At 39.4% G+C, this 22,586-nt stretch overlaps 1 protein-coding gene and 1 long non-coding RNA gene across 2 annotated transcripts; one reads left to right on the forward strand and one right to left on the reverse strand.

Moving 5' to 3' along the window:
* Positions 1-1,983: 1,983 nt before the first annotated feature.
* Positions 1,984-17,684, forward strand: LOC117303795 (short transient receptor potential channel 4-like). Its single transcript, XM_033788157.1, has 16 exons — positions 1,984-2,776; positions 3,207-3,325; positions 5,014-5,121; positions 6,544-6,831; positions 6,992-7,099; positions 7,506-7,693; positions 9,306-9,442; positions 9,772-9,911; positions 10,074-10,630; positions 11,040-11,235; positions 12,067-12,246; positions 12,785-12,823; positions 13,105-13,226; positions 13,552-14,152; positions 14,247-15,506; positions 15,675-17,684. Exons 1-16 carry the CDS (start codon positions 2,476-2,478, stop codon positions 16,245-16,247), a joined length of 4,917 nt encoding a protein of 1,638 aa, XP_033644048.1. The 5' UTR covers positions 1,984-2,475; the 3' UTR covers positions 16,248-17,684.
* LOC117303796 lies at positions 13,680-20,264 on the reverse strand. The gene is made up of 3 exons (XR_004520543.1): positions 20,183-20,264; positions 18,670-18,868; positions 13,680-13,759 (listed from the first exon to the last, which is right to left on the reverse strand). It is a non-coding gene; the product is annotated as an uncharacterized LOC117303796 (long non-coding RNA).
* Positions 20,265-22,586: the final 2,322 nt, after the last annotated feature.

A 22,586-nucleotide genomic window follows, 5' to 3' on the forward strand; every position in this document is an offset into this window, starting at 1 on the left:
ACACGTACGTGCAAGTACATTCAAGTCCTAGACGTGAGTTTGTACGTTTCGAAAAAGTTTTTTTTGTTGCATTTTTCCGGCAATGTCGACCAGGTATTTTTGCTGCTGGATGCAGCAAAACAACTAAAGATGGGGTCAGTTTGCAAGTCTTAACCAGCGCTGTGCAGCAAACACTTCGAGCCGTCACGAGCGTCGTGCTTCGAGAATCCGGAATACACTATTTTGACATGAAGAGAAAGTTCTTTCTTAAAACATGACGCCTTCCCAACAATTTTTCCAGCTAGTGGGGAAGTCGAAGAAGGTACCTGAAAGACGTAACGAACCTAAAGGAGCATTTGCCTAACGTGAAAACAATCAGGCATTGTTTCAACTTTGAGGGCATGTTTTTAGCTTTGGCTAAGCGTCACTATCGTGTGTTGGCACTGCATGCGATTCATCGCGCCTCGATTGCCGTCACAAACAGCGCCCTCTCGGATCAGGCTTATTTTCAAATTTGTAAATAACGTATAGGAACTAATTTTGTAAAACCTTAGTTAATTGTTTATTCATATTCCACTCATCAAAACACATTATTTAAGTGACAAAAGTTTTATTTTGACAAAATACCACTTCCAGGTGACTTTTAACTAGGATTTTCACACGCTTCGGGATAATTTTATTTTAAAGCATATTACACTATAGTATTAGTTACTTACATACAATGTTTATTTGAATTAAGCGTCTTCCTCATTGTAAAACAGAATAATTTGTAGAATAATATACTTACTAAATCTTGATACGAGACAGAAGGTATACTGAAATTCTGTCGAAACTATTCCGACCGTGCAGTTTACGCGTTTATCTCACATGTTTATACAGTCGCCTATTATTGTTACTACGTTTCTCATGTATTTCAGTTTCCGTTTTGTTGTAAATTAATATGTAGAGGTAATTGGTTAGCATGTTCTATAAATCGTTAATTTATTGTGCGAATCGTCGAGAAAGACACCCAGTTAACATACACACTTTAAAGAAGACGATGTTTCCATGTGTTCATAATACAAAACATTGCGCTGCCGGTATCCTAAAGCGCCTTCACTGGGGTCAACATGGTTTTCAGTTCATACACGATACACACTCATTGCAACCTCCTGTTTTCCTTATGTACAACATGCATGCGTATTTAAAAAAAAGCTTTAGAGAAAAATAGTGTTCTTCATGGAGGCATATCATACTGGAATAGTTTATAATAAGTATTATGAACTTTTACATAGTCACCCTCTTTCAGTCTTTGTTATAAAAAATAAAATAAAAAAGCTCAGTTTCCCAACTCATATTAAAAAACTTATATAATTATTGGCCTTGTTTGACACTTGTATTGTCTGTGTTATTGTCCTCGTCCACGTAACCGTATACCTTGGTTGTACTAAATATTTGGATATTCATAGTTAAGGAAACAAAAACATATCGCTTTACCCTGTATCATAGAAGAATAACTGATTACATAGTTTATCGTAGTTGTGAACAACAGGCCTCGGCATTTAATTACATTCTAACTGTATTTTCTCTAGAGCAGTATAACTGTATGAATTGTGTATGGTTTCTTTTGATTTGTTAGTATCTTACCTCATAACATAATTTTTTTTCTTTTTCGATATAACCGGCATTGTTGTATTGATCTACATCATTGAAATAAATTATTGAATTGAATTGACTTAAATGACTATATAGTGCTAGACGTTGGCCAATGTGAATGTGGAAATACATGATATTATTATTGACTAATTGATTAACTGAATGAATGAATGAATGAATGTTTTTAAGGTCTATCCTACATTTGCATGGCTTTTAACCCGTAGTTGTAGATGCTTTTGGCAAAACTGTTATCAGTTCTGCTCCTTGAACACCCAGCAGAGTGGATACGGACGTGCGCATCACAAGTCGTGATCATTATTATTATTATTATTATTATTTTTTTTTTGTTCTAATAATAGGCGATATTTTATTACAGAAGAGGGTTGTGGTACTATATATACAAGAACCAATAAAAATGTCAATGTTGGTTTATTCTTAGTTTAATTGTAAAAGATTGTGACGGCACTAACTGAATGCTTTAACGCCCTTGCCTATTGGTATAGTGCTGAATTGTTTGCTTTGATTTTTCTTCTTAAAGTATTGTGAACTTAATATTACTGAATACGTCTAGTGAAAAGCTTTCACACATGGGTGATTTGCTAAAGGCAAATGGACAACAACAAAAGGATCGGAGTTTTTTTTTCTGTGACCACAGATTACTCCTCGTAACCCAGTGGTTTTGGAATGCTACGTTGTTTTTGGTTCCTTTCATAACTAAATACGCCTGCTAAGATAGAGGTACATCTTATAGACTGAGGTGCACCGACCCACGTTCCAAGTGAAGGGCCATAACGGGACGACCTTAACAACTAGTCACACGTTAAGTCTAGTTTATGGTCACCAAGAACATTAGGTAGGAAAATGGACAACGAAGGTTACGAACTGGATGTTATGGTAAAATGTGTTCCCATAGTACCAAGCTTAGAAAATCATGGAAACGGAGATTTATGTATGAACCACGAGCAGCCAGTTGTCGAGGTAGCTATGGAAGTTAGTGCCGATAGGGAACGATATGAAGAGGTGAAGAGAGTAACGCAGACTGGCAATGGGTTACGACTTGATGAGTTGCTTACAGATTGGGTTCAATATGGCTGGTTACGGGATTGGAGAACTGATGATGGTGTCACACTCTATGCAGATGCCATTACTGATGGTTTTACTGGTAGGTTACGATGGTTCTTTAAACAAAATACTGTACTGTTATTATGATTGAAAGCAGTACCACTTAGTACCGTACATTAATAGGGTACCGCAGCCAAATTAAACAAGAAGAAATAAATACTGCCAAAGCTAAAACAAATATCCAACAAATCCTAACCCCATTGTGATTTAATAGTCCATTTTTACTTAACACACAGTTCAGAAAGAATTATAAAATTCGTGTTGACAACTCCCCTCTTTTAATAATAAATTTTACAGTTTACAAATTTATCACTGTTATGTCTTGTAGTCATGAGTTTATTTATAAATTATGTTAAGCTTGTGTAGTGTTTGTCTCTGTGTGCTGCCTTGAATAAGCACATTGTGTGTGCACTACTAACAATACAGCGCCGAAGTAGAAGTAACAAGGAGTAAATTTTGATCCTGTACAGATGTTATTAATGTTCTGCTAAGTCATGATATACCAGTTGGAGACGCTTTGATTAGAGCCATCGATGTAGAGTTTGGTGATGCAGTAGAGGCGATATGTCGCTATCTTGAAACACGAAAGGTACGTAAATACCATTTTCATTATTTGATGCGCAAAAGAGGAAGCTGACTTCTGACTAGCACTTGGAAATATTGAGGTAGGGAAACGGCAATCGTTTGAGCTAGATGGCTTAGTACGAGGAGTGCCGGCACATTTACTGTGAGGGCGCGTGGTTAAAGTTCTGCTCCATATTACTTTGTTCAGTCCGGAATTAAATTGAATTTTTTTTTTAGCATAGTTATCATTATAGAAAACAAATTAAGAAGAAAAAAACTCACCCGAAGGATAATTTTGTGTAATTTGAGCAAATACAATCATAACCATTCAATAAGGGTGGTCTAAATTGGCAATTACATGCTGATCGTTGAACATAAATGACGAGCAAACAAATGCACATGCAGATTTTTTTCCTGGATATTTTATGCCACACATTTCTGTTTATCATCGGACTGCTATCCCTCCGCTTGACTTAGTTCCGGAGGAGCTTCATTATGAAGACAGTTTCACTGCTACAGCTTGCAAGTCAAAGGACACAGTCCTGGCCCCAATTTCATAGAGCTGATAAGCACAAAAACTGGCTGAGCATGACATTTCTTCCTTGGTTAAAACAGGGTTAACAACCAAATTTCCATTTGTTGCGTAATAGTTGCTTATTAATGGTATCCAGCTAAGGTTTGCTTGCCTGAAAATCACGTGAAAATGTGGTTCTTGGTAATCCTGTTTTTATCAAGGAAGAAATGTCAGGCTGAGCAAATTTTTGTGCTTAGCAGCAGCTCTATGAAATTGTGCCCTGTAAACAAATTTGTTTGCTTTGTGAAGCAGAAACACCAAGGTTAACCCATTGGCATACTCTTCCACTTCAAGTGTTCTATACTTATGCCCCACTGAAGGACTTAAAGATTAAGTTTCTTGCTCAAGGATACTAAGTTCTTTGTGAGTATTTTACTAGGCAAAACACCTTAGGCATTATTTTGGCGTAATTTGAAGAACACAAAACTTAGCGAGGACCATGAAAGGTCACACGCAAAGGTCAAAGGTCAATGTATATTTTGCACGATTTTTTGTGAGTAAAAACCATGGATGTTGTCATTTTAAATACTAAAAAGAACACAACGTAACACTTGTTAGAAAAACACCAATGTAATTGTGTTTGCATATTATTTTTAATAACAATACCCCGTGTTGTATGTAATATTTATATGAAACCAACAGTGTCAATTTTTAACATCCTAGCTCCTGCAGTGTATATACAACAAGTATTGGAAGAATTAAAGCAAACGAAATAATAAATAAGTAACAAATAGGTTTGGTCCAACGATAGAAGCTGAAGACCCACTCGTTTTGACATTGTAATGTTTCATGCGGCCCTTCTCGCTAAGTAATAAGTGCTACTGCAAAAATTAGCAACAAAATAGGCACAAACTTTATACATGTACATTACCATTAAGGAAGCTCTTTTTAGCAGACTCAACCCAAAAATTTGTGTATTTCTTTTAAGTAGACGGAAAGATTTAAGCGCTTCATACGTGAGATGACCTCATGAAGGTATAAAACAGGTGTTTGTTTTAGGGGAACATGTTCGTCTTTACTTATAATGTAAAGCTTTTTAATCACTGTCTAATTATTTTGTCGAGCGCTTGTGTACATTTTATTGAATTGGTGCAATATAAATCAATACATAAATGATGTGGACTGTCATTTTTGAACAGGAATTATGCGAGTCTGTGTTAAATTCCAACTGCGACAACGATGACTATCACCCGGCTGTTACACCTCTTGTACTAGCCGCTCAGCGGAATAACTTCAATACAGTACAGGTACCTAAAGTGTTACAAATGGTGTTTCAAAGAGTTATAACCCTGTAAACTGAAAGGGTGTCCTGGGTGAGCGGTTTGGAGCATTGAATTCAAGTTCCGGTGGTTAAGTCATGGGAATTTGGGTTCGAATCAAGTGGTTGACAATGTGTTTGAAAAGCCCTCGGAGCGCCATGGCAGCCCAAGGCGCTGAGAAAGAACTAAAAACGTTATTGAACCGGGCACTAATGTAAAGAAGTATGCGCTTGTATAATAACTTGTTATTATAACTCAAACAGTGAGACGGGGATGAATGACTAGTTTTAACTAAACTAAATTGTATAAACCCTAAGTTACATCGATGGGTTCCACATGCCTGATGATATGATATCATATCATTGCTGTATGGAGGTCAAGACTGTAAACTAGACACTGCAAACACATAATGTAATATAGGCTAACAATAAGTTTGGCGTTGTGTTTATTATAAGTTTTATTCAATTTAATTCAATTGAATGAATGGATTTAAGTTCAATCGACATTTATTTCCAAATTATTAGTTTAAAAAAAAAGGAGAATGATAAACACATTAATAAATTTAAGTCAAAGACAGTTATGATGGTCAAGGGGAATGAACTATCTGGAAGGACGGGGAAAAGTAATAACTATTTTGTTGAGCACTAAATGTGGTTTTGCTATGACTTGCTTATATGATACAATCCATCCCGTTCCGTCTGGGGAATGTACAGAAACTATTGACTGTTAATTCTCAGATTGAAATAAATATTCAGGGTACTTTGTCAATCATTATTCTTGTGAGGTCAAACTTTAAGGTTTGTGCGTCAATAAGTTTTGTTCAGTGCACCGAGACATGTTCCCTTTGGTTCACTTTAATTATGAAAGGAAACTAATGCACCCTTTGGAGCTTAGTCAAACTGACTTGGCCTTGGTGGAACGCAACACAGACTAGAGTATAATAGTTAAATTTAAAACATGTCGAGACCACTTCTTTTGAACAATGGTTGCTTCCAAGATGGGAAATTTTTTTCTGGATGGATTCAAAACATCACACGGTGGACACAATTATTGGAAACAGGCGGGTACAACATAAAATGCACGTTAGGCCCACTGTACGATAAAGTCTATGTTCACATTAAACTGCACACGCAGGTAAAACATACGAATAGCCCATCAATCAAACAGCTACAAAACAGTTTGAAATAGTTAAGCTACTGTTTAATACATACAATTGTCTTTCCGGATAACTAATTTTATTTTGACAACAGCATTTATAGTAATAGAGATGTCGTCATATATGACGTTTGGACAATGTGTTTATAGTTCAGAAAACGTTTCTGATTTTTGGACCCCAAATGTAGAGGTGAGCCATTAAAAAATAAATGGAGAACGATTGAGAACATTTTGTGTGTGGTTTTCTTTCAACAGCTTCTAGTGAAGCTCGGTGCTACACTCTGTGAACCGAACATCTCTGCAGTTGGTGATGTGACACTCACCCAGGCTACCTCTTTCCTTAACATCTACCGTGCACTCTCTCAACCTGCCTACATTTTGGCAACACAGACCGACGTCTTTGGCCACGCCTTTGAGATGGGCAAGAAGCTCAAGACTCTGAGTAATCTTTGGGAAGACTTTGGGGCCGAATATGAAGAGATGTCAAGAGGAATCGAGGTGTTTGCAGGAGAGATGCTCGGACAGTCCAGCTCCACTGAAGAGGTAAACGACTTATGTTAAACGAAGCATGTTTTGAAAACCTCGCAACCAAAGTTTACCTAATAATGCAGATGATATAACTAATGAGTTTGTCAATTACATATCATTGTTGTTCTTGTAATAAGATTCCTACTTGGATGTTATTGCTGTATGATTAATACAGATTCTTGGGCTGTTCCAGTACCATAACACTGACCAGTACAGAAACATGGAGGGAAAGCAGCACCCATTGTCCAAGGTGTTTGAAGCCATAAAGTACCAGCAGAAGGAGGTATGGCCACATTAAGACTATTATGCAAATACATGTCAGAAGAAAAGACATTGTCAACCCTCCGGGTGTCCATGAATAATTCAAAAGATAATTATGGGTACAAACTGAACTTGGCAAAGCTCGCCCAATTGTTGTGAACTATTTTATCAAACCAGTTTGTTGACTGGATTTCTCATCCAACACATAATATTAATGGATTTTAAAGTCGTGTTTGAAAATGCTTCAACAAAACTGTTTCAACACATTACATTGCATAAGAAATGCTCAACTTCCAATTGCTTTCTATTAGTTCATAGCTCATCTTCGTTCTCATATTATTGTTCTTCTGAGTTCATAGCTCATCCTCGTTCCCAATATTCTTCTTGTATAGTTTATACATCGTCTTCGCTCCTGTTGTTCTTTTCAGTTCATAGCTCACCCTCATTCTCAGAAGGCAATCATTGCGCAGTTCTACCAGAACCTTCTGAGCTGGAACGAGAAGGGTGTAATCTACCAGATCCTGCTCACACTTTTCGTAATGTTGGGATACCCAATCATTTCCCTGCTCTACATTTTCTTCCCGTTCCCGAAGGTGGTTAAATTCGCCCGACTGCCGTAAGTGTAATACTTTAACAGTACAATCAATCACGCCTAATATTGTTGGCTACATTGTTTAGGGAACATACCTCACAAAGAGTTTTCAATGTAGGCCATCTACTGAAGATTAACCGTACAGCTATATATATATTGACATAGCTCCATGGGATTAACCCACAGCCTAAGATACAACGACATCTTACATTTTTCCCTCCATTGTCCAGTTTCTTATTTCGATGTCTCACATCAAAAATAATAACAATTTTCAGTCAAGTGCACTGGAATCAAACCTTGGTGTTTGTAAATAGCAGAATGTGGGGTTCGAGTCCTAGTATTTTTCAATTCAATACGTTTTATTACTCCATCGTTTTGAATGGGATACAGGGTGTATAATTTGGTTTGCGGTAACACCATACAGGGTCATGTGCGTTGTGTATAACATAACCCAGTGCACTTCTTATAATTTAGTGGAAGGCATGGGTTTGCCCCGTGTCTCCGACAGTGGGTGAGATGGGTGCACCGCAACACCTTCATAACTTGGTCATAAAAATAACTCAAAAACCTTAAATCCTGTCTTTAATTGTATCTCCTTGTTCACTCACTATGAGTCACCGCTGCTTACTCGCTGACAGTTAGTTTTGCGCATGTGGGCAATTGTTGACGAGCGCCCTCTTGAGTCAAAATCGTAAACAAAACATAGCCTTTCAACCGTTGAAAACGATCTGGGGGTCATCGCGATTTTTGACCAATTAAAAGCCAAGATGGAAAACTAAACATGAATATGCAATGAAGTTAGTTGCGATGGTCGGATTTTGAGTCGAATTGATCCTTCAAAATCTACGTAATGTGAATTTTCTTGTTGAGAAATAGACCTCACACGTAAGAAATATAAAACAACTGATGTTTTCCACTCAAAATTGAGAAAGCAAACCCTTTGAAAACAATTCCCTGTTTATTTTTGTAACACATGACGACGTTCTGGTGAAGAATTTTTATCAAGGGTAATGTACACAAGCATTGGGCAATTGCGCTTTTTGTGACGTGTGCACATTGTATAAACATTGTGCAGTGTATGCGTTTGTTAAGTTTGTATGTGAAACATGTAGGCCGCGTCAGAAAAACGTCGGTGGAATCCCACTGATTTTGATAATTCCAGAGAGGGTTTGCTGCTATATAAACGGAATAATTTGATAAAATAATAATTTTCCTCTACAACAAACATTGTTTTAATATCAGGGAAATTCAATTTTACTCACAACAGTCTAACAAAACTCAACGTTGACGTCATTCGGTCTCGCTTTTAAAGTCATAGAAACATGCACAAAACAGCGATGGGGTCACTGCTATGAATAATTCATCTCATGTTGGACTTTCTGAAAATCTCGCGCATGCGCAAAACTAATTGGCACTCGATGTAGAGCTCTGAACAGCGGTGGAGTGGACGGCGTGAAATTGTAAACATATGTTTCCCTTAAAAAAAAAAAAATATTAATACACTATAAGTACATTAATGGTAGATACGTCTCCTGTGTGGTTTCAGGAAAAGTTTAGAGCTTGTTAAAGTTAAATTTTAGTATTTTGTTCTTCTTTAAAAGTAACAGTTATATTTGTATTATTATTTTTGTGGCAGGTATGTGATGATGCTGATGAAGTCTGCGTCTGGCATTACATTTTTAGCCTTTATTGTTGCAATCACCGTTATGGACAGAGACAAATGGCCCCGGGCTGCAACAACTCTGGAGTGGCTCATATTTATTTGGATTATCGGCAAGTCATAGTAGATTATGTACCGACTGAATCCGGCACGTGTCCAGACCATTCACTTTTTCAAAAACATTTCCACCTTTCACGAACACTAGTCTCGTGTTTTTCAAACAATTATGCCTTATACATAAAAGCAACAAAACAAACACCATTAACATCTTTGTTTCCAACACTTCATTCAAAATAAAAGTTTCATTCAATATCTGAGTGCTTCACCGGCCCTAACACCGGTGTACACCACGTTTCCTGGTGCATTGTAGGTGTAGTGTTGGTACTCAAGGTAAACCGCAGTCAGGAATTAATTGTAAAACTATTTGTCCCCTTTAAATCAGGTTTGATGTGGTTACATATGAAGATTCTCATGAAGAAGGGAGCTATGAATTATCTGACGGACAGTGCAAATCTTCACGAAGCAGTCATCATTATGCTATACCTCGCTGTATTCTTCCTCCAGTGGAATGGACGTGTCTCTGTAAGTATTTCATCCGTCATTTCAAAGCGACGCCAAGCATTGCTGCCCTCAACCCTACCCCCCCCCCCCCCCCATTATAATAAGAACAAAATGAACAAATAACGTATCCGATTTTAACGTACAATACTTTGCCAATAACTTAGACCGATGTTTTCTTTACAGCTTACACCGAGCGTCCTGGTCAGCCGTCCAAAACGTGAAGTTAACGGTACATTCCTCAACAACGATTCTTACTCAGATTTGCAAACCCACGTGACATTGGCCTTAAAAAGTCTTCATGGACAGCTGAATGAGTCTGTCGTAGAGGGGGTGAATGTGGTCATATCAGGTGTACTTTCTGGTTGTAGTCTCACTGACAGTAATCTGTCCCAAGCAGCAACAGACTCGCCACTTTCTCCTGCACAGCAAGATACACTAGAGTACGACGCATTCCACCCAGTCATTGTTGCCAAAGCGTTGTTTGGAGTGACAGTTACTGTTTCATTCCTGCGTCTAATGAACATGCTGCTTGTCAGCGATTCAGTTGGGCCATTGCGAATCTCTCTCGGGGCCATGACAGCAGACTTTCTGAAGTTTATTGCCATCTTCATAATTGTCTGGCTTGCCTTCGCCATTGGTCTTTACCAGACTTACAGGACTTCGGCAACATCAGCAGAGCGGACATGTTACGGCGATGGAGGAGGACCTGATGACTGCGCGAACCTAGTTGGATTCTCATCGTGAGTAATGCATGGATATATTAAACGCTGTCAAACCTCCCTCCTCACTCGTTCATAAAGTTCCTGGCTTGTTATTTAGTCTAGTATACAACATAAAGGGGTAGGGCTCACGATCACGCCATTTGACAACCACATGAACTATCTCAATCACTGGTCTATTAAAAGACAACAAGTAGGCCCTACTTAAACACCACCCCAGGCCTGCCCACTTATTTCAAAGTTCCATTTCAAGCTCAGCTTGTTGTCAGTAATGGAAGGGGGCATGTGTGACAATCGAGAAAGGAGTGTGACAGTGACCAAAAGTTGCCTCATCCTGAGGTGAACTGAACGGTGGTGAATATTTACTAAATCTACGGTGAACGCATTGATACTTTGAAGTAATTATCGCTCCCTATATTATCTGCTACAGATTGGGAGCCAGTGTAATCGATCTATATTGGTCTTTATATGGCAACATAGAGCTTGATGTCCTCGTTCTTCCTGCTCAATACTCGTTGGCCGAGTCAGTTGGTACAACTCTTTTTCTACTCTACCACATTGCTGCTGTTCTTGTCCTTCTAAACGCACTCATCGGTATGTTGTCGAACACGTACAATCTCGTCGAGGTAAGAGTCAGACTGATCCCCTCTCCTTTTCCGCAAGAAGAGGGACATACAGGTATTGGTTGAACAGACCCAGTCCTAAAATTGGTTACAATGTACGTGTACTAAAGTACTTATACGTGGATATAAATGATGTTTGTATGTAAACGTGTACGTTCAATATCACGTCAGTATCACGTCAGTGTCACGTGACCGTCATGAGCTTGATATAGGCTCAAGGCCACTCTCTGGCGTAATTCACGAGCTTCGAAGTCTGATGTCAGGATGTTCAGTCTAAAAGTCACCTACCTGACAAGCTATTGGGAAGTTTGGGTGCTGATGTTTCATTGCAAAAGATAAATTAGTCTGGTATTGAACAAATTCTGCCAGTCATTATTTTGATGAATGTTACATGGAATATCAAGCTGCAGTTTAACTGCCTTTTTAACTTGTCATTTTGACTTGATATATAGTGTCACAAGGCTAGGTTGATCCAGTTGGACCTATAGTCAAATAAGCAGTGTTCAGTTGACATAAAATAGGTACATTTGATTCAGTCAACTTCAGACTCCCGACGGAACTTGCTCTATGATTTCAACAAGTGTGTTATTGCGGACAAAAATCAGTGATATTTCGTTAAAATATAAGTGAACGATTATTCTTTTTCTAACATCAACCAAGCTGTTAGCGTCACTTATATATATAAACAGTTTATACTTTGCTTGAAGCATTTCCCAACGTGGAACCGGTATCTGCGCCTTAACGGACGCTAATTGTTTTTGAGCAAGCCCCCAGTAGTTGAAATTTCTGATCTGACGCATTGTGTTAAAACCCTGTTTATGGTATCCACATTAGGAACACGCTGATACGGAGTGGAAATTTCACCGTGCAGCACTGTGGGTGACATTTCTGCACCCAGTGGGTACTCTACCACCACCCTTTAACCTTATCCCATCTATCAAGAGTATCTTCCGTTTTCTACGATACATAATTGGGATATGGTTGAAATGTGCAAAACGAAAAGTCATCAACCGGGTAAGTCTAATCGCGTAAGTTCAAGTGTTGAGTATAAAGTGCTTACTACAAGCATCGGTGTATGGGTAAAAACCAAAATTAATAAGTTTAATCGGTTGACAAACATTTACACTGGATTATATCATGCGCTGTAACAACTGCGGTGGTAATTATTTATAACATTAATTAATACATAAACACAGTATTGGTTATCCCAATATTGTGGTCACCTAGGCTTAAGATGTGACACGAATTAGTTTGACATTAGAGCTTGTTCAGTGTGTTGCTTTTTGTTGGCATTACCAGGATTAACAGAGAACCCGGTATAGAGTTTCCAAGGATTAACAGAGAACCCGGTATAGAGTTTCCAAGGATTAACATAGAACCCAGTATAAAGTTTCTGCTACACATCTGAACCGTGTAAAGCTCAACAGATAATTCAACACGAACATCTCCACCGTTCATTTACACACACAAAAACCCAACTCGTACCATTGATAACATCATTGATATATCATTTCCCCTACTTACTCATTTCTTGTGTTGTTTTATTTTATAGAAAAGGATACACGAGAAGAAAGAGCTCAGTGACTACAAGGTAACTTTGATATTTTAACTTTGATACGTTAACTTTATAATTCAAGCTCACAAACCCGAGTACACCTGTAAACAAGGGTGCCTGTTATGATAACCATAAACAATTTGATATACTCTTCCACGAAGAGTCCTTTGTTTATTTTACGTGCACTATACACGGTAGCTACGATTGATTCGTCAAAGTGGCAAGGAGCCATAAATAAAACTGGTATGGTAAATGACTTAGCTAATTTGTGTATTAAAAACAAAAGTTATTTTGCATTTTGTTCTGTATTATATTAGAGAGTCATGGCCCTCATCCGAAGCCGATACATACAAGGAAACCTGTCTGTGACGTCCCTCAACACAGAGGGCATTCGGCCACGTGACATACAGACGTTGAGGAATGACGTCATGGCATTCAGGTAAGCCTACTCAATCACGTCGTATCTGTGTAAGTTATTTCTGTTGAAAAGTTCCATTAACATTTTTTTTTTTTTTTTTAATAAAGATAATCAAAAAACTTATTTATAAAACAGCTACAGAAAACAGTAGTTTACAGTTTATCCAGAAAATCTAGCAAACCACAAACAGAGTTTCTATTGGTCTCATTGCCTCCTGAACATGACTCAGTTTCTTGTTAATAGACAATGTTTACGTTGACAAACACGTTCCCTATAGTAAGTAGAAATATATCATACAAAGATGATGTTAAGGTGAATAATATTTTATTCTTTAACATATTCGTAGATTCTTTGCCCTGGATCGGCTCGAAATCATTGACAAGTCATTGAAACTGTCCAATGAGAAATCAATCGCTATCAGTACAAAGCTAGAAGATCTCGACCCTCTTCACGAACACGTTTCTGTTGTTCTGAACCAATCAAGTGATCTGACCGATCACACAGATGAACTGAAGGTAGAGACCGGAGGTTTAGTTGTGGAGCAGGAAACCGAGCTGTTGGAGAGAGATCAAATTACGGTTGACATGAGATCCACCATAGCTGCTTTACGAGCTGAGATAGAAGATATGAAGAGTAACCACTCATCTTACATAGAAGAGACAATGAAAACACAGGGGAGTCTATATGAGACCATACGGATTCTACGTGAGGAAAAGACCTGTCTCCAGAATGGGGTTCAATCTCTCAAGGAAGACAAGGCCGAGCTTGCAACTCAAGTTGGTCAGCTAAATGATGAGATAGTGCGATTAAATTCAAGAGTACCACCAGAACGGAAGAGTAAAGACGAGCCAGATGTAAGACCACAGACGCCAGTACGACGTGGATTTATTCGAAGAATTGCTGACATGATTGAAGACAAACTGATTACGCAACAAGACGAAACAGAGGTAGGCCTCTATATAAAGCTGTGTTTGTAAGAGGGACTTGTAATGCAAACTTTCGTGAGTTTTTGTTGATAACTCGTTTTAAATTATGTTTCAGTCGAAGGGTGCACAGGGAGGAACTGAAAAGGAGCAACAAACGAAGTCAGAAACAAAGAAAGAACGTCGACCCCAAGAAGAAGATAACATAGAGCAGCAGCAGACCACATCACTTCCTGATAACGAGTCAATAGCATTGGGAGATTCAAAGCTGATGTTTCGGCAACAGCAATCAAACGTTCAATCTGAAATGAAGCAAGAGTCAGAACTACCCGATTGTTATGATCTGGAACAAGGACTTGATACCGCAAGAGAACTGGAGCCGAAGATTGGACCTGAACCAAGCGTCGTGCTAGATTTGAGTTCAAAGGAAACAAAGGATTCCAGCAGTGAGCCCAAAGAACACACGGATCCCAGAGAGCCCAAGGATCCGAGAGAGCCCAAGGATCCCAGAGAGCCCAAGGATCCCAGAGAGCCCAATGAACCCAGAGAGCCCAAGGATCCCAGAGAGCCCAATGAACCCAGAGAGCCCAAGGATCCAAGAGAGCCCAAGGATCCCAGAGAGCCCAAGGATCCCAGAGCGCCCAAGGATCACAGAGAGCCCAAGGATCCCAGAGAGCCCAAGGATCCCAGGGAGCCAAAGGATCCCAGAGAGCCCAATGATCACAGGGAGCCCAATGATCCCAGAGAGCCAAAGGATCCCAGAGCGCCCAAGGATCACAGAGAGCCCAAGGATCCCAGAGAGCCCAAGGATCCCAGGGAGCCAAAGGATCCCAGAGAGCCCAATGATCCCAGAGCGCCCAATGATCCCAGAGAGACCAATGATCCCAGAGAGCCCAATGATCCCAGAGAGCCCAGGGATCACAGAGAGCCCAAGGAACCCAGAGAGCCCAAGGATCCCAGAGAGCCCAATTATCCCAGAGAGCCCAAGGATCCAAGAGAGCCCAAGGGTCCAAGAGAGCCCAAGGATCCCAGAGAGCCCAAGGAATCCAGAGAGCCCAAGGATCCCAGGGAGCCAAAGGATCCCAGAGAGCCCAATGATCCCAGGGAGCCCAATGATCCCAGAGAGACCAATGATCCCAGAGAGACCAAAGATCCCAGAGAGACCAAGGATCCAAGAGAGCCCAAGGATCCAAGAGAGCCCAAGGATCCCAGAGAGCCCAAGGATCCCAGAGAGCCCAAGGATCCCAGAGAAATCAAGGAACCCAGAGAGCCCAAGGATCCCACAGAGCCCAAGGATCCCACAGAGCCCAAGGATCCTGACGAGGAAAAACCACCACAGCAAATGGGAATTTTTAAGCGTATTTCAAAATTCATACAGGTAGGGACAGAAAGAATGCATATTATTGTCAATTAAACTCGATAGTGTGTCAAAATGTTAACATCACTTTAAAATATGCAAATTAAGTGTGTTTAAAATTGCTCCTTTTCATGACAATAAAAAGACATTCCACCCTTTATTCTAATGTTTCCTTTTTATATTCATCAGGGAACTAAAGATGAAAAACCTCCGAGAACGGAGCAAAATCAGAAATCTAAAGAAGAGTTGCATCTACAAAAAGAATCAGATCAAGAGTTGGAGCAAACTGCATCAGATGAAAGCTTATTGAAGATGGAATCTACCCCAAAACAAGAGTCAGATGGACAGACAGATGATGAGCTTGAAGTTATCAGCCAAACTAATGAAAGCCAGAACGAACGAATGCCCAGGTTTGTACTGGATGTTGACGACCAGGGACATGAACAAGAAGATGGAAAAGACAATGGTATTATAAAGCATGAACTAACGATCGTAATCCAAAGCAAGAATGGAAAGCTAGGACATGAGACCGAGGAAGAACCAGGTGAACATAAAACAGAAGTTACATTTATAGAAGAACCGGTTGATAAAGAACTGACTAACACTGTCCAATCAGAAGTAAAGGAATCGGACCAAGAGCAAGGAGCAACATCAAAGGATTTACCCGAGGAAGCGGAGGTGATTCACGAACAGGAACAAGAACCGGAATCAAGACCAAGTGAAAAAAACAAAAGAACGGAAGATAATAAGCGAGCCTGTTGAGTGAAGAAACCATCAGTCTTTTAAGTAGTGAATCACAAAGAGAACAAGAACTTGAAGGCAATCAATAAGAACCAAATAACCATTACATGTACATTGTACAGCCTTCCCAGTTTTAAGAGACAATAACTGGACGACAGTAATTTTTCAAACGGTGATCACAATATCATGGTGAAATTGCTTTTGCGTATTTTGGATCTCCTGGTTAATGGGATTAATTGATCAATAGTGGTCTTCAAAGTAGTTCCTTGGTAAAAAGAAGTATTCATTTTCTAGTATTAAATTTGTGATTAAAATTCGTCATCATTTATCATATAATGACTTTTTGATGAAGACGAGTTGGAAAAAGATTTGATCTCTTTAGGATTTTGTCAACACGACAAAGGGTTTTATGACGTCCTATTTCATAACGGTCTGTATTTTGTGTGCATGGATTGGTTCGTTTATTTCTGAATTTTGATGATATTCACTTAAAATGTCAAATAATTTGGCCTTAATTTAAGTTTGCTTAATAATGGTCTTTGAACTTGCTGTTTGGACCGTAAGAAAAGATGAAAGTGGGCTCAATTCTCAACTTAATTGACATTTTGTGTAGTCAGATACGAGACAATACAAAAGTGTTGTGTTTATGATTATGTGGTTCAGGATAATTTTATTGTTAGAGCTTCTTGTTGTTACCGACAGTAAAAGTCAAAGAGGGCTAGATATATTCAAATGTAGAATAAAATAAAACTCGTGATGCTACAAGATGACAGTCATAGTCCATGAAATTATAAAGGTACAGCAAAAGTACATGTTAATAGAAATTAAAAACATGACGTGCTTCAGTTTACTGTAATAATAAACCTTATTAACTTTACAGAGCTCCTTTTTATTTCAAATTCAGACGATTTAAAAACAAGAAGAAAAACAAGAAGAAAAAAAGAAAAACAATCATCAACTATAATGTAAAGTGTATTTTGTTCTTACATTGTCGTTCCTTTGTATAGATGTTGGCTTGACTCTTTAATGTTTAATTGTTACAATATTATTTATATTACGGTTAGTTGACGATATAACTATAAACTCGAAAATTAATAATAAAAGTAGGTGTTTGCAGTGTAATGTGGTGTTAACAAGTATAATAAAGTAATTATTACTGATAGTTTTAACCAATAACTTTCTGTCTACATTCAGAAGCGAAACGATGATGAAAGGAAGCAATGGGCCAAACTGTTCTTTCTGATTATCAATAGTCAAACCTGACGGTAAATAGAAGATTGTGTAATTAACGTTTCCGTGAAAGTTTTTTGGTTTATTCACAACTTTTGAACAAAATTTTCTTTAAATTATTACACAAAAGGGTTAAAAGAGGACTGTGGAAATTGTGAATTCTGGAATGATACGTAAAAAAATAAAATAAAAAGTAAAATATAATTAAAACAATCCCTGTGGACGGATTTGTTGGCCATAATTGTTCCTGTTTAATTAACTCGTCATTTCCTCTTGGTGGAAATTAATACCAAACAAATCTACAAATTAATTTGTAATAATTATCTACATTTATTTTCAAAAAATCATAAGGGTCATATCAAGCCGTCTTTTACTTAATATTAGCTAAAATTAAACAAATCATAAGGGGAACTTAGCCACAAGTTATTATTTTTTTTTCAACAAAATGTTAACAAAATTGGTTTATCATTTTGTAGACCAAATGTTACAAGTCCAGCAGTTTCATTCAATTGAGACTAAACAACAGAATAAATCATTAGGGGGGATAAGTCGAGCAGTTTATTTTTGGCCAAAAAATATGAAGAAAAAAGAAAAATTACAAGGGGCTAGTCTAGCAGGTTTATAAAAGTGTTGACAAAAATTGTGAAAAATCATCAGGGGTAAGTCAATCAGTCTTGTTCAAATTATGGCAAACAAACTTAAAAAGGATTCAAATAATTTAGGGAAAAAATGAATTATTCATGACAAGTTTGCCGAGGCATTTATTTTTTGCCAAATAATGTGGAAAACAAAATGTAAAGAGCAAGTCATTTAAGTTTATATAAATTGTGGGGCAAATATGTATACAACCATAACAGGCAAGTCCATACATAAATTTTGGTGAATTTTTGCAAAAAGGTAAAACAACAAATTTAAAAGTGATAAAATCACAAGGGGTATAGGCCTTGAATTTTTTTTTTAAATGATCTTCTAAGGCCAATGGTACGAGGCTTAGACCACGGCCTTCCTAAGTCGACATAAAGGTACAAATCAATTAATTATGATTCATAACTAGACGGAAACACTAATTTTAGTTTTTTTAAGTGTTTAGCCTTGCTGGTTTCGAAGGCACAACCTTTAGATTGCAAGTCTTGCAGTCTAATTAATTGACCACGGCGACGCATTGCTTCTAGGGGTACCATGAACCCTGGATGGGACACTGTTTTATACTTACTCTTATGGCAAGGAAACCGATGAGCAAAGCAATGATGTCAGACAGCATGTGGAAGGAGTCCGATACTAAGGCCAGTGACTTAGTGGTGTTACCAGTAACAAGCTCCACTACGATGAAGGTTGGCGCCAGTGTCATCATCACTAAAAAGCGACAGTTCTTTTCGGTGTAGCGACCCATAGCTCAACCTTTGTTTGACTATCTGTGGAAAAATAAAATATTCAAAATGTTCAACCAAATACAATCTTGTTTAACCTTGATCAAAACATTTCTTCAAAGGAAATCTATCTTTTAATACATAACAGTTATGAAAGTGGTAAATGGAGTATACAATTAATTGAATTGAATCTTTTTCCTTTATAAAAATCATTTCCAACTGGGGTATTGTGCATTACAGCAATCATTTATAACAATTAAATGGAATTCGGACTCTCTTATTCTCCACGGCATGTACCAGAGTCTTGTGCGTAATTACCGTTATGTCAACTTTTTAATGGAACTGTGTGTTGTTAATGTCAGTGACTCCGTGACCACTCCTCTGCCGAGGTGCAGATAGCTTCGAAGTGTACCTGCAATCTATAGGTGCACCGCACAGTGCTGATAAACAACTGATTCCATTTGTTTTGTTTTTTTACTAATGCTTCTAAACAATTTTACAAGAAAGGTCAACTAGAACAATAATTTCTAATTGACTGCCACAATATTCAAGCCCAATTAACAGTTACTGCAAACTTTGACCACCATGATGAATCAATAAAATAAAAGATTGAGAATTGTATTGAACGGTTTTTATTAGGACACCCACCTTGGAGTGCGTTTTGGCGACCCCTCCAACCAGAAACATTGGTCATCGGTTGAGCGTTTTCGCGTGTTCGGTTGAGCGCGGTGATGCTGCTGTTCAGACCAACCGGTAACCGACGAGTTGAGTTGGTTGGGCTTTGGTTTGGGTCGCCAAAATGCACTCCAGGTTAGTTTTGGTCCCTAGCTGTGCAGTAATTGTATACATTGGTGAGAGTTGTAATAAAGGCATTCGATATAAATGGACCAATGTCCTAACCCTAACCCCAATCATCCCCCCCCCCTCCCCCAACCACTCTATATCACTGATCAGTATCAATGTAAAGTTTGTGAGTTGAGAATGAGAGTTATATAAATAATATAAGAGTTGACCTAAAACTATACAAATTTAACCCTGCTTTGCCTTTGGTGTGTTTGATTTGAACTATGTGTTTTCATGCCTGAATTATTTTATTTCATAGTCTGTTTAACAACAAACCCTAGTCCACCAATTCAAGATACTGAACCGGGTGGAGCAGCTGCGCGGTGGCACTGTCCACGGATCCACTGACAGTGGCCGCGCTATCGAGCTCGAAAACGACCTGTGCTGTGTACAGTGAAGTAGTGAGTGGCTAGTGTGTGTGATTGCGTTCTGTCTCTGATTACCACCACCCGGTCCTTGGCCTTAGTTTATAAAATTTGGTTTGATTAGGTAGTTGCTAAACATAATGAGACTTACCGTCTTGCTTTCTGCTTTCGTCAGCACTTCGAAGTAACCATTTTATTCGCTAAATAAGACGGCATGTGTCGACCGGCGTATCGTAGAGCGTAGCACTAGTTGTTATTAGGAGAGCGCCCTCAAGAGTGACTTTATCATGTTCTTGATTGTCAAATAATCTCCCATAGCACACCGTGCAAAATGCTAAAAATATTCATAAATACACGAAAAATACTTAAAAGTCTCACAGCTTTTAACTTGAAAAGGAAAAATATTGATTGACTCTTGAACTTTTATTCTCTGCAAAATTTTATGTGGAGAGTCCCTGGCCCGGGCCCGTCGAGTTATTATCAAACACCCGTTCACAGATCTAATTTTCAAAACGTCCGCGAGCATCAATCTTGAAAATTACCCTACACCTCTCATCAAATAGGACCATTTAGTTGAGGGCCTATGACATCCAAAAAAGGTCAAGGTGGAAGTCAACAACACCCAGGTTCATATTGGGCAACATTTTTACACCGGAACACTTTTTGGTGGCTCTCAAATCTCTCCAGTATAGAATATATTGAGGGAATAGAAATTATTCATGAGCTCCACGCTCTTATTTCTCCCATGTAGTTAGGGTTAGGGTTAGGGTTAGGGTTAGGGTTAGGGTTAGGGTTAGGGTTAGGGTTAGGGTTAGGGTTAGGGTTAGGGTTAGGGTTAGGGTTAGGGTTAGGGTTAGGGTTAGGGTTAGGGTTAGGGTTAGGGTTAGGGTTAGGGTTAGGGTTAGGGTTAGGGTTAGGGTTAGGGTTAGGGTTAGGGTTAGGGTTAGGGTTAGGGTTAGGGTTAGGGTTAGGGTTAGGGTTAGGGTTAGGGTTAGGGTTAGGGTTAGGTTAGGGTTAGGGTTAGGGTTAGGGTTAGGGTTAGGGTTAGGGTTAGGGTTAGGGTTAGGGTTAGGGTTAGGGTTAGGGTTAGGGTTAGGGTTAGGGTTAGGGTTAGGGTTAGGGTTAGGGTTAGGGTTAGGGTTAGGGTTAGGGTTAGGGTTAGGGTTAGGGTTAGGGTTAGGGTTAGGGTTAGGGTTAGGGTTAGGGTTAGGGTTAGGGTTAGGGTTAGGGTTAGGGTTAGGGTTAGGGTTAGGGTTAGGGTTAGGGTTAGGGTTAGGGTTAGGGTTAGGGTTAGGGTTAGGGTTAGGGTTAGGGTTAGGGTTAGGGTTAGGGTTAGGGTTAGGGTTAGGGTTAGGGTTAGGGTTAGGGTTAGGGTTAGGGTTAGGGTTAGGGTTAGGGTTAGGGTTAGGGTTAGGGTTAGGGTTAGGGTTAGGGTTAGGGTTAGGGTTAGGGTTAGGGTTAGGGTTAGGGTTAGGGTTAGGGTTAGGGTTAGGGTTAGGGTTAGGGTTAGGGTTAGGGTTAGGGTTAGGGTTAGGGTTAGGGTTAGGGTTAGGGTTAGGGTTAGGGTTAGGGTTAGGGTTAGGGTTAGGGTTAGGGTTAGGGTTAGGGTTAGGGTTAGGGTTAGGGTTAGGGTTAGGGTTAGGGTTAGGGTTAGGGTTAGGGTTAGGGTTAGGGTTAGGGTTAGGGTTAGGGTTAGGGTTAGGGTTAGGGTTAGGGTTAGGGTTAGGGTTAGGGTTAGGGTTAGGGTTAGGGTTAGGGTTAGGGTTAGGGTTAGGGTTAGGGTTAGGGTTAGGGTTAGGGTTAGGGTTAGGGTTAGGGTTAGGGTTAGGGTTAGGGTTAGGGTTAGGGTTAGGGTTAGGGTTAGGGTTAGGGTTAGGGTTAGGGTTAGGGTTAGGGTTAGGGTTAGGGTTAGGGTTAGGGTTAGGGTTAGGGTTAGGGTTAGGGTTAGGGTTAGGGTTAGGGTTAGGGTTAGGGTTAGGGTTAGGGTTAGGGTTAGGGTTAGGGTTAGGGTTAGGGTTAGGGTTAGGGTTAGGGTTAGGGTTAGGGTTAGGGTTAGGGTTAGGGTTAGGGTTAGGGTTAGGGTTAGGGTTAGGGTTAGGGTTAGGGTTAGGGTTAGGGTTAGGGTTAGGGTTAGGGTTAGGGTTAGGGTTAGGGTTAGGGTTAGGGTTAGGGTTAGGGTTAGGGTTAGGGTTAGGGTTAGGGTTAGGGTTAGGGTTAGGGTTAGGGTTAGGGTTAGGGTTAGGGTTAGGGTTAGGGTTAGGGTTAGGGTTAGGGTTAGGGTTAGGGTTAGGGTTAGGGTTAGGGTTAGGGTTAGGGTTAGGGTTAGGGTTAGGGTTAGGTTAGGGTTAGGGTTAGGGTTAGGGTTAGGGTTAGGGTTAGGGTTAGGGTTAGGGTTAGGGTTAGGGTTAGGGTTAGGGTTAGGGTTAGGGTTAGGGTTAGGGTTAGGGTTAGGGTTAGGGTTAGGGTTAGGGTTAGGGTTAGGGTTAGGGTTAGGGTTAGGGTTAGGGTTAGGGTTAGGGTTAGGGTTAGGGTTAGGGTTAGGGTTAGGGTTAGGG

The sequence above is a fragment of the Asterias rubens genome, chromosome 20, assembly GCF_902459465.1.
Source record: "Asterias rubens chromosome 20, eAstRub1.3, whole genome shotgun sequence".
NCBI classification, from domain to species: domain Eukaryota; kingdom Metazoa; phylum Echinodermata; class Asteroidea; order Forcipulatida; family Asteriidae; genus Asterias; species Asterias rubens.

What these genes read in the sequence shown, in the direction of transcription:
- LOC117303795 (XM_033788157.1), top strand. Translation starts at nt 2,476, where the DNA reads ATGGACAACGAAGGTTACGAACTGGATGTTATGGTAAAATGTGTTCCC. An exon ending in AGTGGAATGGACGTGTCTCT is followed by an intron (nt 9,912 to 10,073) that starts GTAAGTATTTCA and finishes TTTTCTTTACAG; the next exon opens with CTTACACCGAGCGTCCTGGT. An exon ending in CGCAACAAGACGAAACAGAG is followed by an intron (nt 14,153 to 14,246) that starts GTAGGCCTCTAT and finishes ATTATGTTTCAG; the next exon opens with TCGAAGGGTGCACAGGGAGG.